The 15,618-nt window shown below is 47.8% G+C and overlaps 1 protein-coding gene across 4 annotated transcripts; it reads left to right on the top strand.

Annotated features, from left to right (window-relative positions):
• Nucleotide 1: 1 nt before the first annotated feature.
• Nucleotides 2-15,208, top strand: aftpha (aftiphilin a). Of its 4 annotated transcripts, none has more exons than XM_049002379.1 (10): nt 2-188; nt 4,512-6,180; nt 10,529-10,683; nt 10,960-11,086; nt 11,187-11,243; nt 11,339-11,461; nt 11,642-11,702; nt 12,473-12,556; nt 13,284-13,407; nt 13,924-15,208. In XM_049002379.1, the coding sequence occupies exons 2-10, from the start codon at nt 4,549-4,551 to the stop codon at nt 14,072-14,074; spliced, it is 2,514 nt and encodes an 837-aa protein (XP_048858336.1). In that variant the 5' UTR covers nt 2-188; nt 4,512-4,548; the 3' UTR covers nt 14,075-15,208. The 4 variants fall into 4 exon arrangements, with proteins under 4 accessions (XP_048858336.1, XP_048858335.1, XP_048858338.1 ...); XM_049002378.1 differs by having other exon boundaries at nt 11,639-11,702; XM_049002381.1 differs by lacking the exon at nt 12,473-12,556 and having other exon boundaries at nt 3-188.
• The last annotated feature ends 410 nt before the right edge of the window (nt 15,209-15,618 follow it).

Below are 15,618 nucleotides of genomic sequence, written 5' to 3'. Positions count from 1 at the left end.
AAAAGTGAACCGAGACTCCTACGGGGAAGAGGAGAGGGCTTTGCGAGTGGAGCCGGTTGCTTTAACCTTCATTTACATGAGCACAAGTGCAGGAGTTTTAATAGCCCCGCTTTCTATCGATGCCGTCGGGGTGTGAGGACTCTGCGCTGCATCCGAACCATGAGAGTGAACCACAAAAAGACTTAAAGGTACGCCGGGTGATTTCTTTGTGTACTCTCCCTCTCTGTGCCTGAGAGCCCGAGCAGTCTCCCAGCTAGCTAAGCCGCGGCTAGCCGGGAACGGGAAAGGGAGTCGTCACTCGCGGAAACCCGAGCCAGGGCCTCATAAAAAATGGAAGGCCTGCTTCTCTGTCATCGCGTTCGGGTTTCGGCCCTGGAAATGTTCCGGGTGACATAGGAGCCGGTCTCGCTTTCTACGACGTCGGCCGACATGGGAGTAGGTTCAGGGCCTATCCCGGTCCGACGGGCAGGGGCGCCGGGCGCCTGCACGGGTCGTTAGGTGGGGTAGCTAGACAAGCCTCTGTGTCCGTGTTTTAACCGTTTTACTGGACACGACAAATGCGCCAAGCGTGTAACTTTATTCGAGGGTAGTATGGTGTCTGATTGTGTTTGGCAGCGAAGTGCTGAATCAAAAAACGTACCTGACAGCTGTCACCAGGTAGGCAGTGTAAGCTGTCACGATTGGTTATCGGAAGCATTCGCTGGACATCTTTGTTAAAGTTTGACAGCGGCCTAATTTTCTTTTTTGGCACATGTCGACGGATGCTATCCTACGGATTCCCGTTGACTGTTTCAACTATGCATTAAGTGATGAGAGATTTATAACTTGAACAGTTTTAAGTCAACGCAAGTACACGCCTTATTGGGGAAGTTTTCTATTTTTTGTGAAATACTGCTTGTGGGGAAGTGAACCAGTGACATTAATTGCCGCTGTGGTGTAATAACGCTTTGTGTTTGCCTGTTACCTTTGACTTCAGCGTAACTGCTTATATCCTAGTGGCCAAAATCATAAAATGCCTTCATACGATAACAATTTAAGTTCCCTGTAGTTTAATTCTGTATAGGTATTGTTTTAGTTTTAGTTGTATTTAAGAAAAAGCTACACGATTGCGGTATCTTGAATCGAATAAAGCTTTTCTTACAGAAGTCTTGTATTATGATAGTGGAGCTTCGTGTAGTACCGGACGAGTGAAGTATTTCATTTTCTGTTATATTTACAAGTGAACTTGTACAATTACGAAACAGTTGTGTATAGTCTGAGACGAGCGGAGAGTTTTTACGTAAGAGTGGTGTCAAACAAAAATGAAACGCAAAATGGAAATAAATATTTGCTGTAACCTAGCTGCTGCATTATAATGAATAGAATGAGAGCCTTCCCATGGACACGTTACACATCAGCAAATGACACCGAAACATAAACACAATGTCACATATTTCATGATCCTTAATTGTTTATGGAAGATCTGCGTAACTGTTTATGGCATAAGTAGGTAAACCAGTTTGCCACATCTCCATATTATGGTGTATGGAATATTCTGATTTTATTTTTGAAAATTTTTCCAGAAGTAAAACAGAATTCTCCCAAAATGAGCATCCCAAACAAATAATTTTGTGGCATTGGAGTAAACATACATTAATTTGGGGGTATTCTTGAAAAAGTTTTTGCTTAACACTAGGCAAATGTAGAGTTGAAAATAAGTCATTGTGGAAAAGGCAGATGTTTCGTGAAATAATTAGCAAACATTGACTGACCTGATGCTCACTCTCTTGGGTTGGGACCCTTCTTGTGAATAGTGGTATCAGCAATAAAAGCAGTCGGTATAGAGAATTCTTGGATGTTGCTCTCCATTGCACCATGCAATCTTTCTGAACATTTAGCCTTTCAGAATGGCAAAAAAAAATCTTATAGAGCTCAGTTTTAGGATGAAAATATATCTGTCCCAGCAAGAATTGTTTTACCAAATATTTTCAACAGCTAAGTTTTCAATTTAAAGTTTTGATCAAGTACTGGTATAATTTGAGGTGATATGAAACTTGCTCTTAAAATCTTCTTAAAAGAGATGGTTTGTTTGTGACAGGAAAGGAATATATCTTTAGTTCTTTATTACTTTAAATAAATCTTTGTATTTATGTAGTGGTTTTTCTGATTTTTAACCATCTAGTTTTGCTTTCTAGAAGTCTCCTTTCGATTCAGTCGTCTTCCTGTCAATAGTTAAAAATAAGCAACATGTTAAAATGTCTAAAAACTCCCACTGTATTGTTGGATACTCTACCTGTCGCTTGAGATGGGAACTTTTTTTTTTGCATGAAAATTCCTTATCCGGTGCCATAGTATTCACCATAGCATCATGTAAAGTGTTCCATCAGGGTTCTGATTAGGTGCTTCCTGTCTGACCTGGGGACTCCTCACTAGCAGACAGGAGACTTTGGCCGATACTGGTATGCTTGAAGCAGTGTCACCGTTTATTGTGATTTTTTGAGGTACTTGAAACTTTATTGCTGCTGTTACATTGGTGTCTTTCTTTGGCCACCAAAGAGACACATGAAAACATGTTCTGTATGACCTGTGTCACTTTATTGTAGCCTTCCTGACCATTGTTGATCTTCTTATGTTCAGGTAACTGTTCTGAGGATGATTTCTTTTACTGTGGTAACGCTATAGATGTGTTAAGATGTGGAATTTGTCATATTTTTGTACTACTTGTGTTGATAGTATTGTTTTAACAATACTTAATTTAATTTGTTTTAACCTGGTTGTCATTAATTATCAGTTAAATATTAACTTGCTCTCAAGCTAGTGTCCGCAGCATGCTTTGAGTAAAACGAAATTAACTTTAAAAATGTGTCAAACCTGACTTCATTCCATGTCTTGGTTTATGATAGTCCGTCGCTGAGGGGGCTCTCGTTATACTGATACTCGCCCCTTGTTTGCATCTGGTGAGTCTCAGCATCTCCAGGTTTGTCCATTCCAGCTCGTGGTTTCATTTTCGCTTAATTGCAGTCTAAAAGAACACTATTCTTCTGCTGTCCCACGCTCTGGCGGCTGTTCAATTTCTCTTGACCGCATGCTCGGCTGGGCTGGGAGGGGAGCACAGTTCAGGGCACCCCTCCCTTGGGCTTGTTTGAATTGGGGTCCTCCGTCAAATCTCTTGATCATGGGAACCGTGGGCTTTATCTAGGTATAGTGTTCTTTTTTTTTTTTTTGCTGATCGTAAGCACAGATCCACTTTGGTGAGCACAATGAGGACTCATCCCTCCTCCCAGACTCGCTGATGATGTTGAGCGGGCCACCTAGCATGGCTAGCCATCTGCAGAAACGCCTGACCTCGCCAGCTTGGAGAAATTTGAGAGGTTGCACGGTTTTGGCAATACTGTCCACACATTGCTAGTGTCTCTGGGCTCGTCCCTTGAGACTCTTTACTGGGCCAAGGTCAGTCAGAGGAGCCGTTTGTTCTGTTTACTTTACCCACAAGGCCTGTCGTTGTCCACGTGTAGTTGGCTCACTCACTTTCCTTGGTTGATTACTCTTCCCTGGCAGGGGTGGAAAACGAATAGGCTTCCCGACACATTTGCCATGGATCAGCACAAACGTATGGGGGCTGCTGCTTTCTGCTGCTTTTTAGCATAGTCTGAATGCATTTCCCTGGGATGGGAACCAAAGGGTTCCGCGAGGTCACCAGTCTCAGCCAGTCTGATGCTGCCCGGAATACTTTTGTTCCTAAATCGGTATAAAATACTGAGATGAAACGCAGTTCAAATGTAATTTAGAATCTGACTGATTAGCACTGATGGTAGATTTTTCTTCTGTGGTAATGATCCTAATCTGCCGTATTCCATGTCTTAGATTATTGCGTAACATTTCCTTACAGTAACCCTAAAATTTTGTGGCTCTTCTGGATTTTAGTGGGAGATTGAGGTAGTTTTCATTTGAAAGCAATTTCAATTTTAAGTATTTTAAGTAGAAATGGAGTTAAAAATGGAATGTCTGCATTAGAGGAAAAAGACATTTATGTGTGTTGTATGCAATATCCTGATTATTTAAAAAACATTTTATATTCAGTTATTTGTGGTTATACTGACCTTGTTTATCCATCCATCCATTTTCCAAACCGCTTATCCTACTGGGTCGTGGGGGGTCCTGAGCCTATCCCGGAAGCAATGGGCACACTCACACACCATTCACCGGAAACCGGAGTACCCGGAGGAAACCCCACGACGACATGGGGAGAATATGCAAACTTCACACACATTTGACCCAGGCGGAGACTTGAACCCGGGTCCCAGAGGTGTGAGGCAACAGTGCTAACCACTGCACCACCATGCTGCCCCACCTTGTTTATCATTTTTTTAAATCATTACCATTGAATCTTTGCTGTTTTCTTCTTGACCTGGTCTTCACAAGAACCAGCGTTTCCCATCTTTTAAGGATGAGATCAGTGATGAGGTGTTTGAAATTTAAAGGAGAACTTTAATCATAAGGCTGTGTAATCTGAACACTGTTATCCTCTGCAGGTGTGAGCGCAAAGCCTTGACACACTGCCGAGGGACCATGGAGCCAGAGGCAGTGCGCATGTACTCTTCCTCTCCGCCTCCGCTGGATGAAGGAGCAGAGGATGACGACGACGAGTTTGGCGACTTTGGGGGCTTCTCCGGGGTGCCGTCTAGTGTCAGCTTCACAGAGTTTGACACTCCCGCCACCTTCGGCCAATCACAGTCCGCAGCAGACACGTCGCCCCCCAGTCTCTTCAACAACGGCGGGGCCACATTCACGGACCTGGGCCCGGGGCCTTTTGGCAGGGGCTCTATGGAGGACGATTCTGTGTCGTCTGACACGGATGTCCAGGGCGCCGATTCCTCCAGCAGCTGGGACGGCCCCCTCCCTGGGAAAACAGCGGGTGCCGAGGACTGGAAAAAACCAGCAACTCTGACCCAACCCGGCACATGTTTGAGCTCCTCCAACCGGGAGACGCGTAGCGGTCGGACCGCAGCCGAGGCCCCAGACTGTAACGGGGGCATCCCTGTTACTGAGGTCCTCACAAATGGGTTCACGGCATTGGACGTGCAGGAAGCTGGCTCCGCCCAAAGCCCTGTCCACCCCCACAAAAAAGGGAGTGCCCCCGTCACCCCGCTCGAGTGCCGCTCCTCGAGCCCCGCCGATGAGTTTGCGGATTTCTCTGCCTTTTCCAGCACTGTCATGCCAGTGGACTCCAGTCAGGGAACAGATGCAGCAGAGCACAGGGACGGCTGTGATGAAGGGAGGTTACTAGGTGACGGGGCGGGGCTAGCATGGGCCGACTCGGCAGGGGGGGTCGGGAACACTGGGGCAGCAGCCTCTGCCGAATCCACCTTGGGGACGAGGGAAGGCCTGAGTAACGGGGAGGGGGGCTCTCACACAGACAGTGACTTTGAGCAAAGGGACGTGGAGCCAGGTACTGCACGCCTGGGCTCAGAGGACTCCACACTGGAGAATGGCTGCGAGGAGGCTGCGGCAGGGGGGCCGGACACAACCAAAGGCGGGGCTTGGCCTTCGCTGTCAGAGGATAGGCTGGTACCCCAGGAAGGGGCGGAGCTCCGCGGTGCTGTTGATGACACCGTGTCCAGTGACAGACTGGAGGACTCTGGAGAAAACAGGACTGGTCCTGCTTCTTCACCGACACCCTGTAGAGGGCAGACACCTTCTGACTCTGGACAGCCTGAGGAAGATGATGAGGACTTTGGGGACTTTGGGGACGCGACCACATGTGGCCATCAGGGCTTTGCCAACTTTGACCGGGCGGGTGATGGCGACCCGGCCTCGGCTGGGGGGCCGGAAGGTGACTCTGAGCCCGCCGGGCAGTGTCCTGATGAGGAGGACTTTGGGGAATTTAACTCTCCAAAAGACCACGGGGGCGTAAAGGATGGCGATGGTGAGGAATCTCAGTTTGCAGATTTCCCCGCCAGTGACAGTTTTGCGGACTTCAGCTCCGCCCCGGTTGGTGCCAACCCAGATTTCGACACGGGGTGGAATGCTTTTGGGGAACAGGAGCAGGGTCAGGACCAGGGAGGAGATGAATCCTGGGCGGCCTTTGGACCGGAGCAAAGCACTTCTGATGCAGAGGAGAGTGAAGGGCAGTGGCAGGGCAGCCCTTCTCTCTCAGCGCCCCCTCCTGACAGCCCACAGACCTGCAGGAGAGCCAGCCTAGTAAGTGTTACTTAGTTCCTTTCTTTGTTCAGTTTGAGCAGCAGTAAAGTTCCCATTCGCAAATGTCTGTATTTTTCCTAGCAAACCACAGCTTTAAAGTCAAACTCAGGAGATGATGTAATACCTTAGGATCCGGTTGACCTTCAGTGACCTTCACACGCTACCACACCCTAAGATACGTGCCCACATCCCGATCCTATCTCAGGAATGTTTCCCGACTGGTCGATCCAGACCTGACACAGACTGCACTCCCTCCCGTCATCCCTTATGTATGACAGCCTTGTCTCACTCTTGATAGCCTAAGTAGGTTTCAGTTTCCGGGCGATGGATCGTATTTCAGGAAGGGTGGCTGGGCGGGGCAGCCGTGTTACTGGAGGACTGTCGCGTTTCCTGCACGTTCCCTCTGTAAGAATGGAGGGACCGGTTTAGGCTGAAATGGAGGTACAGGATAAACATTAGCTAGAAGAGTCACTCAAAGTGCTCAGTTACTGCCCATGTAGCAGAGAAGCTGCAGCAGTAGTGTGGTGAAGTACAGAGACGGTCCAGTCTGCACGGTGGCCTGGAAATGACCTCTGCAAGCAAGGCCTGTGCTTTCATCACTGGCTGCTTTTGTTCTGATGATAGGGAGACTCATTGAAGCACAATGCTCTTTCCTCACAACAGCCTCCTCTCTGCGATCAAACCCTTGACTCCCGATGGCCTCCAGCACGCTCCTGCATCCTCCTCCACGCAGTCATGCCGCTCTCTCGCTTCGGCAGTTTTCCCTCCATATTAATCTGGTTTTCCTAGAGCAGTTCTTGTCTTCTGCTGTATCTACTTGTGGCAGCCCTTGTATATTAGCTCGAAGGTGACCTAGCTCTCCTGCGGTCAGCAGGTCCTTAGCTCCTTTCTTCCTTCCATATTCATTTGATGGACTGAACTGGATACAAAGGAGCTCTACCTGCAGGGAAAATGCAACCCTGGACTCCATTGACCTTAACTGGGCCAGTGAGGCGCGGCACTATCTCGTTATTAACGTTGACTTTAGGATGATAATTCTGTGCTGATGATGACTCTTAGATGTATTTTTTTTAATGAATTAAGTGTGGTAAGAAGTAAAATACTTAAATGAGTTGTCAGAAAGACTCACGATAATAGCTGACAGTTAGGAAGGGATTATGGGAAATTCACCCAGCAGCCCATACTCGTGGTGTTAAGTAGCACTTATGTCTCCCTAAGCTCATTATCACTTTTCTGTTCCCTATTCATAACCACCGGGAACAATCTGTGCCACACAAGTCGAACTTAAAGCCTGCTGTCTGTACCTCACTTGGCCGCCTCACATGGCTTTCCGCAAATATTGTTTGTTAGGAGTTCAGCTGACATAGTGTACCGGTGTCCAATATATTTTTTAAGCTTTAATATATTTTTCTCGGGGACCCCCACATAGTCCACGTTTTTGCTCCCTCCCCGCTCCAAATAGTGAGTTGGGAGGGGGCAGAAATGTGGACTGTCTGGAAGGGAGCAAAAACACGGACCGTCTGGCAGTTCCTGAGGACTGGGTGGAGGAATGCTGCCCTGCAGTACAGCAGTCTGCAGCCTGCGGTGCTGGTGCTTAGCAGCTCTTTGAGGATGCTGTGTAGCCCGTGGGAAGTCCCTTTGCCTCGCATGTGTTTCTGCATTGTACAAGGGACAGCACAAGTAAAACTCAGTAAGTGTCTCTTATTTTCTATTTACAGTCTCACTCCTGAAGCAAAAAATAACTCCAGGAATGGCACCAGTAATTGGTGTTGGAGCAGCTGTTCCTCCCTCCCCCCAGTAGCTAATTTGATCATCTTGCTCCAAAACAAAACTGTGATCAACTGTGGTGACCCAGTGTGACCAGACCGTACAGACACTTGATTATTTTCGGCGAGTTAAAAAATTATTTTTGAAATAAGTTTTTCAACACGGGAATAACGACGGCTGTTCGTTGGCACTAAACTGCATTTTGCATTCAGATTTTTTTTTTGTTCAATTTAATAAATTCTGTGCTTTGGTTCATATAAACCTTAGTGGCTTTCATTCCAAGTTTAAGATTAAAATTCGCCCTGCCGTGCAGTATGTGTAATGCTGTCTTGGTCATCTTGCTGGCTCACTTCAAAATGGAAAAGATTGTGTAAGCGACAGGCCACATTCTGCATATTTTCAGTCTTGTGGTTTTATTTGCATATGTGACAATATAGCCCTTGTGCAATGGGCCTGTATCTTTATGCGACAGAACACAAAGTGTTGTTTTAAATTATATCATGCTATGGGGTCCAGGCTTCCTCTGAGACCCTGTGGTGGATAAATGGATTTAAGATGGATGCATTGTCGGCCTTTCATACCTTATTTTCTGGTGCTGTCGCTGCTGATGTGTGTTAAGATCATGAGCCCTTGGATGTTCTTGTGAGTCGGCATACTGCGCTATGCTTGGTTTCTGTGATGCTTGATATCTCTGAGGCTGGCTCGCCTTGGGGGGGGGGTGGGGGGGTTTAGCTACCAGGTCAGGTGGGGCTCTCCCCTTAATGGCTGCCCATCTGGCTGCCCAGCCAGCTCACACAGGTGGCCGTTCACGCCGATGGCCACTGAGCGCGGTCCATCACAGCCGCTGGCCTATCGCGATGAAATGGCATGATGTCATATCTGCAAGGCTACAGTCAGAGTATTTTCCTCACACGCGCAGAACAATTTGGCTCATCTTGTACACAGTATACAGTGGTGCCTGCGCTTCATGAACACAATCCGTTCCAGGAAAGTGGTCGTGAACCAATTTGTACGCGAGCCAAGGCAGTTTTTCCCATAAGAAAGCATTGAAATTAGATTGATTCGTTCACAAGCCTACCAAATAATAATTTTTGTTAATTTTCTGGTTTTTATAGTGAAAACTTTAAAGAAAAACACAATAATATAGTGTGGCAACGGGCTGACCGAGGCATCGCGGGAGCAGAGGGAGACATGGAGACTTGCTTGCCGGGGAAATCATGCTCTTTATTAACAGTCCCTAAGCCTTGTATTGTTGTTGATGGTTGCATTTCTAGAATTAGAATTTAGTGGTTAATTGTCATTGTTGAGAACAAAATGTGTTCTCTGCATTTAAGCCATATTTGACATAGCAGGGGGCAGTTAATTCCGTGCCCAGCGAGCAGTGCTTGGGGGCGGTACCTTGCTCAGGGTACCTCAGTGGTGCCTTGCTGGGCGGGGATTCGAACCTGCAATCTTTCAATTATGAGTGCACTTCCCTAACCATTAAGCCACGACTGCCTTTGTGTGTACCTGCTCCGATCCTCCCGTGTATTTCGCGTGTGTGAATCTCCCACCGTATGTATATCTTGCAGTGTGGTGTCTTACAACCTTGTGTTCCTCATCTGTGTATTTGGGTTCGGTGCTTGTTGGGTGCCTGTCGTGGTCCTTCTACTTACAATTGCACGCGGTGCATGCTGGGACATGTGCCCCGCCGGTGCTACACTAGTATAAAAAAAGGAATCTGGTCGAGAAATCTGTTCGTCGCCCAGTTTGAATCAATGCATTTTTTAAACAAAATTTTTGGTCGCTAACCAAATTGTTCGTGGACCACAGTGTCCATGAATTGCAAGCACCACTGTACTTCCATTCACTCCTATGTATGTTTTATTAACAATGTTTTTTGGCTGGATTTTCAGTCAAGCCTCTGAAAGGGAGATTAGATTTAATCTGGTCTAACAGTAGGGGACGTGAAAGCATCCCTTGGAAAGGTGACTAGTATCGGGGTGGTAAGATGCCAGGTGAAGTTAGGCCTCCCTCCTGTAGAGTGCGCTACTGCACTGCCACAAGAGGTAAACACACTCCCTGTTTCCGATCCATTAACCCCTATTAGCTTTAAATGCTCCTCCTTAATGACAAACTCCTCTCTCTCCCAGTGTTCCCCAGGCTTTTGTAAGGCAGGAAGCGTGTTGCTGGCAAGTGTGACTCAAGTGTGATTCAGCATCCCCTGCTTCCCTGACGACCATCAGAGCCTTTGTGATGCTCAAATCGTCGTCATGAAATCACAAGTGTTCTGGGGGCTCAATATGAACGGGTTCCAACAGTCCTGTGGCCATTCTCTTGTATGAGCAATGCTCATCTGTACTACCTTCTGAAAATTTCTAGCCATTTTTATCTCCCACAATAATTATCAACAGGTATTTGCTGCAAATACAAACGTTACAAAATTCAGTGCCGCTTGTGAAATGGTTCTGCACTGGAAGTAAAGAGTCCTCGCCTCTCCCCTCCATCTCGGATTTGGGAGTTTAGCGGCAGTCCCGACGCCCGGCGGCCGCTAATCTGTAGTCCTGTCCTGTACACGGACTGTCTCCATTGTGCCCACTAGGTGTCGCTGGCCAGCCGGCTGGAGCGGCTGTTTCAGGTCAGCTTCCCAGATGCACACGCCGTGGAGCCCGAGGCCACGGAGGAGGTCATCTCGTTGCAGGCGCTGCTGGAGCCCCCGGAGAAGCGGCAGGAGAGGAGCACCACGGCGTCCCCAGGGTGTGCATCCCGACAAAGTGCTGCACACTTGCGTTACGTCGACTGCCGTTTGGCTGCCGCTTATATCGAGATCCCTGTACGATCACACCGCAGCCTTAAGTCTCCTCATTCTCCCCCCATGGCCTGATTGGCAAAGTTCTACACCAAAAATAAAGAACGGGGAGGTATTTGCACTTTCCATGACCCAGATAGGATGGGGGAGTAGACAGGCAGTGTTGGTTGTGCACTGTGTGGGTCACATGACTGTGTGGGTCACATGACTGTGCTGCTCCACAGGGGGTCATGCAACGTGTGGCAGCAACTGCAGGACATCCATAACGCCTTTGGCCTACGGCATCAGTGGGGGGGCTCGCACAGCAACAAGACCCTGCTCTGCTCCCTGGGCATCGATACCAGGAACATCGTGAGTTTGCCATCGTGGTACATGACCCTCACCCGGCTCGGCGCCAGTCCTCTGGCCTCGTTAGAGTGAGAGTTAAAGGCGGCTCTGTTTGTCCACACAGCTGTTCACAGGTCAGAAGAAGCAGCCTGTGATCGTGCCCATGTATGCCGCCAGTCTGGTGAGTGTTCACGGCAGAGCCGGCACGTTTCCCGCCATCCGTGAGCCGCCATGCCGCTGTGCTGTCGCGTGTTAAGCCTCCCCTCGCCCTGGCAGGGTATGCTGGAGCCCACCAAAGAACCCGTGAAACCCATTTCGGCCGCAGAGAAGATCGCTTCCATAGCACAAACACCTCCGGTCTCCCCGGAAATCGGCACTTGCCCGCGGGACCCAGGACAGGTACGATTACGCAGCTGCCCAGGGTCCGAGCGGTTTGGGTGATTTCCACACCAGGCTCCTCTGCTGACCATTCCCAAATCTCCCTCTACCACACTTCGGACCTTGAGGAGCATGTCACCGGTCTCATTTCTGTGTTTTTTTTTTTTTGTTTGTTTTTGCTGTTTTTCTTCCCACCAGCAGGAGGCGCTCCCCCCTGTTCAGTTCGACTGGAGTAGCAGTGGCCTTACTAACCCCCTGGATGGTATGTCCACCTCCATGTTCCTCACACGTTTCCACTGAACGGCGCCCGGTTTGGCGTCGCCTAAGTGCTAATGATCACCAAAGTGTGGCGCAGCGTTAACATGCCGCAGCCTCCCAGACAACCCCATTCATAAAACTGCTGCCAAGCTAAAATGGTTTAAAGCGGTTACACTACAGAGGCCTTTAATCTCGAGTTAAACCCAGATTTCGCTCTTTAATTTCTGAGATAAAAAGGAGCCAGTGCGGTCGATCAGCGTGTTGCTTTTTAAAAGGCAGGAAGATTATCTGGATGTTAATGAAGTGAGACAGTCCTCAGGATCACCTCAAGAAAAACAGTAGCATTGTAACCTGAATAACACAAGTGATATGACTGATGCATGTTGTAAAATGTTGCTGCCCTTATGACCATCTGAGGGACAATGTTTGATGTGTATTTCAAACATAGATACATTATGTTGATATTGTGCACATTTTATCATGGTAAATCTATATATTCTTGCTGTAGGTGTCATACGTCTGTTTTCGTCACTTTTAATTTCCTCTTGCTGTCATTTTTTACTTGGTACTAATAACTAATAACCTTTTGTGTAGGATCCCTGCCTGGTTTCTAGATTAACACAGTCTGCGTGTCTGTGTGTGGTTCACTGTGTATGTGCTGTGCTAATACCAAGCTGTGTGTAAACGGCCTCTCTTTCCATTCCTGTACCTGTAACCCCTCCTCCTCTGGCTGCCCCCCGCCCCCCCCACCCTTACCCTCGCGGCGGTTTCAAGCTAGTGGAGGCTCCTCTCTGCTCAACCTCGATTTCTTTGGGCCCGTGGAGGACACTAGCTCTATCACCACCACGTCTATTCCAGGTCAGCAAGCGTGTTTATTTTCTGTCGCCCACAGACCAGAGAGCCGCTGACCGTGTCCCTAACCCTCCTCTGTACTCGCTCTGATCTCCAGCTGGCTGGTTTCTGTCATACGGGGCAGTGGCCGTAGGTCACCACCACGTTCAATTATTTATTTAATGGTCTAACTGACTTTGATTCTTGATTTTCATATGGAAAATCGGTGAATGCCTCACCCTAGTATTTCGGGTCCGTTTAGGTTCAGACACCAGCCAGAGATTTAACGTAACAATAGCTGATTATTAACCTCTCTATAAGCACAGCACCTGCATGCTTTCTGCGTTAAGTACACTAAAAAGATATCCACCTTCTGTGTGAATGAAACTTCTGCTGAGGACCTGGTCGATTCAGTGACAGATGTAAACTTGGAAGTATGGCCCCTTGGCCTCGTCATATGTGTCTCCTGTTACCGTGCCTCTGGACGTTCTGATGGCCCTGCCCGCTCTGCCGAAGTATGTAGATGGAAACATGCAGGTTTTCACATTGACTTCCCCCAGTGGAAAGTCCCATTGACATTTCTGATGGGCTTCAGAGTGTTTTGATATTTATTTGTGGGGGGTTTGGACAGCCGGACGGATTTGTTAGTTTAGGCTGTAAGTGGTGGCTGTCCTGTAGCAGTATGGGGAAAAGTGGCTAACCTTTGACCTGGGGGTCATGTGACACGTCGCCTCACCCCTCGCCGCCGTGACAGGTGTGGACCCCGAGCTGTACGAGCTCACCACCGCCAAGCTGGACACCAGCGCCTCCAGCAGCCGTGTGGCTGACGCCTTCGCCCGCCTCATGTCCACTGTGGAGAAGACCAGCACGTCCACCAGGTGCTTGTACTCGTTCCCCTGCTGTCCGGAAAATGCTTCGTGTCTTGTCATCTCCATCGCCCTTTCTGTTCTGAAACCTGCCTTCATTGTAATCACGTCCTATAATTAAGAAAGAGCTGCATTCAGGGGGTTTGTGTTTTAAAAATGCAAATGTTTGGACGTTTTTGAACAGCGTGATTCCCATTGAGCAGCTAGTGAGGTCTGTGGTGTAGACTGAGAGGGTGTTACCACTCCGTGACCACAAGATGGAGCCAAACGGCTCTCTGTTTGGGGCTGGCATATATGGGCTTCCGGGAGAAACAAGATGCGCGTGTGTGTGTGAGAGAGAGAGAGAGAGAGAAGGGGAGATTGGGCAGATGAGAACTGAAAGTACCAGAGCGAGGCGGGATTCATGTGGCGGCAGGGAGGGCGTGGGGGCGCAGAGGAACTCACTCCAATCGCTGCTGGCTCGTGTCTGGCTGACAGCGGGGGGCATCACGGCCCGAGCTGACGTCTCTGCCTTTTCTCTGCCAACAGGAAGCCTCGCAAGGAAGAGCACCTGAGCGAGGAGGCGGCGAAGGTGATCAGCAGCCTGCCAGACCTGTCCTTCATGCAGGCCAAGGTGCTGATGTTCCCCACCACGCTGACCCCCTTGGGCACGTCCAGCGGCACTGCCACGCCCGACTGAACCCCCTCGCGTCTCCGCTATTGGTCACCCCCTGTTCTGTCCTCCCTCTCTCTCTCTCTCTCTCTCTCTCGCTCACATCTTGCTGCTGCCCAGTTTGCTTCAGAAATCAAAACCCCGAGAGAAGCTCAACTCACCATACGGATGACAATGATCATTGAGAAATCAGAAATAAAAGCATATATTTATTTATGAACTTAAGTTCTGTGGAAGCAGTCTTGTTTATTATGAGAATCAATCTGTAAATAATCAGGGATATGAACTTCAGTTATTTTTTGGAAGATTATTCCCCCCATTCCGTGCTGGGAGTGCGTCTGTCTGTGGTAGTGAGAACACTGGCTGAGGTCCTTCTTGGAAGGCCAAGTAAAGTGAATTCGAAATATATAAAAATATAAAATGATGTACATAACTTGAAACCACACTGCCTGCAAAATCCAGCTGAATGTTTCCTGTTGTGTTAATTGCCTTAGTTTTTATTTTTACTGTATGTAGATTTTATTCTGAAATAGATTTTTTTCCATTTGATTTCTGTCATTTTGCTTTTTTTTTGTTTTTTGTTTGTTTGTTTGTTTGTCGGATGATTTCGTTTGTTGTCATCTGCGTCTGCATCTCCGGAAAATTATGCCCCTGTGCTCGCTGGACACAGACGTCGTCTCGCTGTCGTTTCTGCTGTGTGAAGGTAGGGTTGGCGATCTCCAATCGAACCACTGGTATTTTTGGATAAGAGACAAACCGGAACGTGAGTTACTGAAGCGATAATCAGCTGAAAATGACAAAGAATGAGGGACCAATATGTACTCACTCATTTCTCTTTTTCCACAATGTTAAGTACTTGTTTGCCTGTCTCGTTTTCGTCCCTGCCTTTTTGTTTGATTTTGTTTATGTTCTACTACTGTAAATCTGTTTTTAGAAGGATTTTGCACATTGTAAAGATGAAGTGGATGTAATCATAGTTCGCTGTGGCTTTAGACTGTGTACAGTAAAACTATGGACTGTAAAATGTATGGGAAAATTCCTATGGAAAAAGTCAATACAGTTGAAGAGCCTGTCAAAAGGTTAATATGCATGCCCAGCTTCTTTACTGACTTAAGTGTGTAAATTTTAGTGTACACAGGAAATTAAAATAATTTAAGAGAACGCATTGTTCCTGCTTTGCACTGTTTGGAGACCTTTGTTTTTTTTCCACTCCACCCTTTGTTTAGCCATTTTGAGGATTCGTGGTATAGGTAGGGGGATCCGGTTCAGCCCAGTACTGGTCTTAACTTTCAATCAGGTCCCTCCCTGTCTGATGATATTCTCTTAGATATTCATGGTTCTGAGGTTTCGCATTCCGGCAGCAAGGAACTGGGCTGACTTCAGTACAGATGCAATTAAATGCATGCCTAATTTTCACTTTAGCTTTGGTGATTGCGGTGAGGGCAGGGCAGGCGGGGGGGCGAAATTCAGGTGGAGTTGGTGGACCATGTTGCACATGATTTATAGAACCGTTTAATTAGACCCCAGCTGAGGACCAGGTTACTTATTATCCCAATAATTACAGCTGTTAA

Source organism: Brienomyrus brachyistius, unplaced genomic scaffold (assembly GCF_023856365.1).
Source record: "Brienomyrus brachyistius isolate T26 unplaced genomic scaffold, BBRACH_0.4 scaffold67, whole genome shotgun sequence".
Lineage (NCBI taxonomy): Eukaryota > Metazoa > Chordata > Actinopteri > Osteoglossiformes > Mormyridae > Brienomyrus > Brienomyrus brachyistius.
The sequence above is the reverse complement of the archived record's forward strand: the minus strand, read 5'-3'. Positions and strand labels throughout refer to the sequence as shown.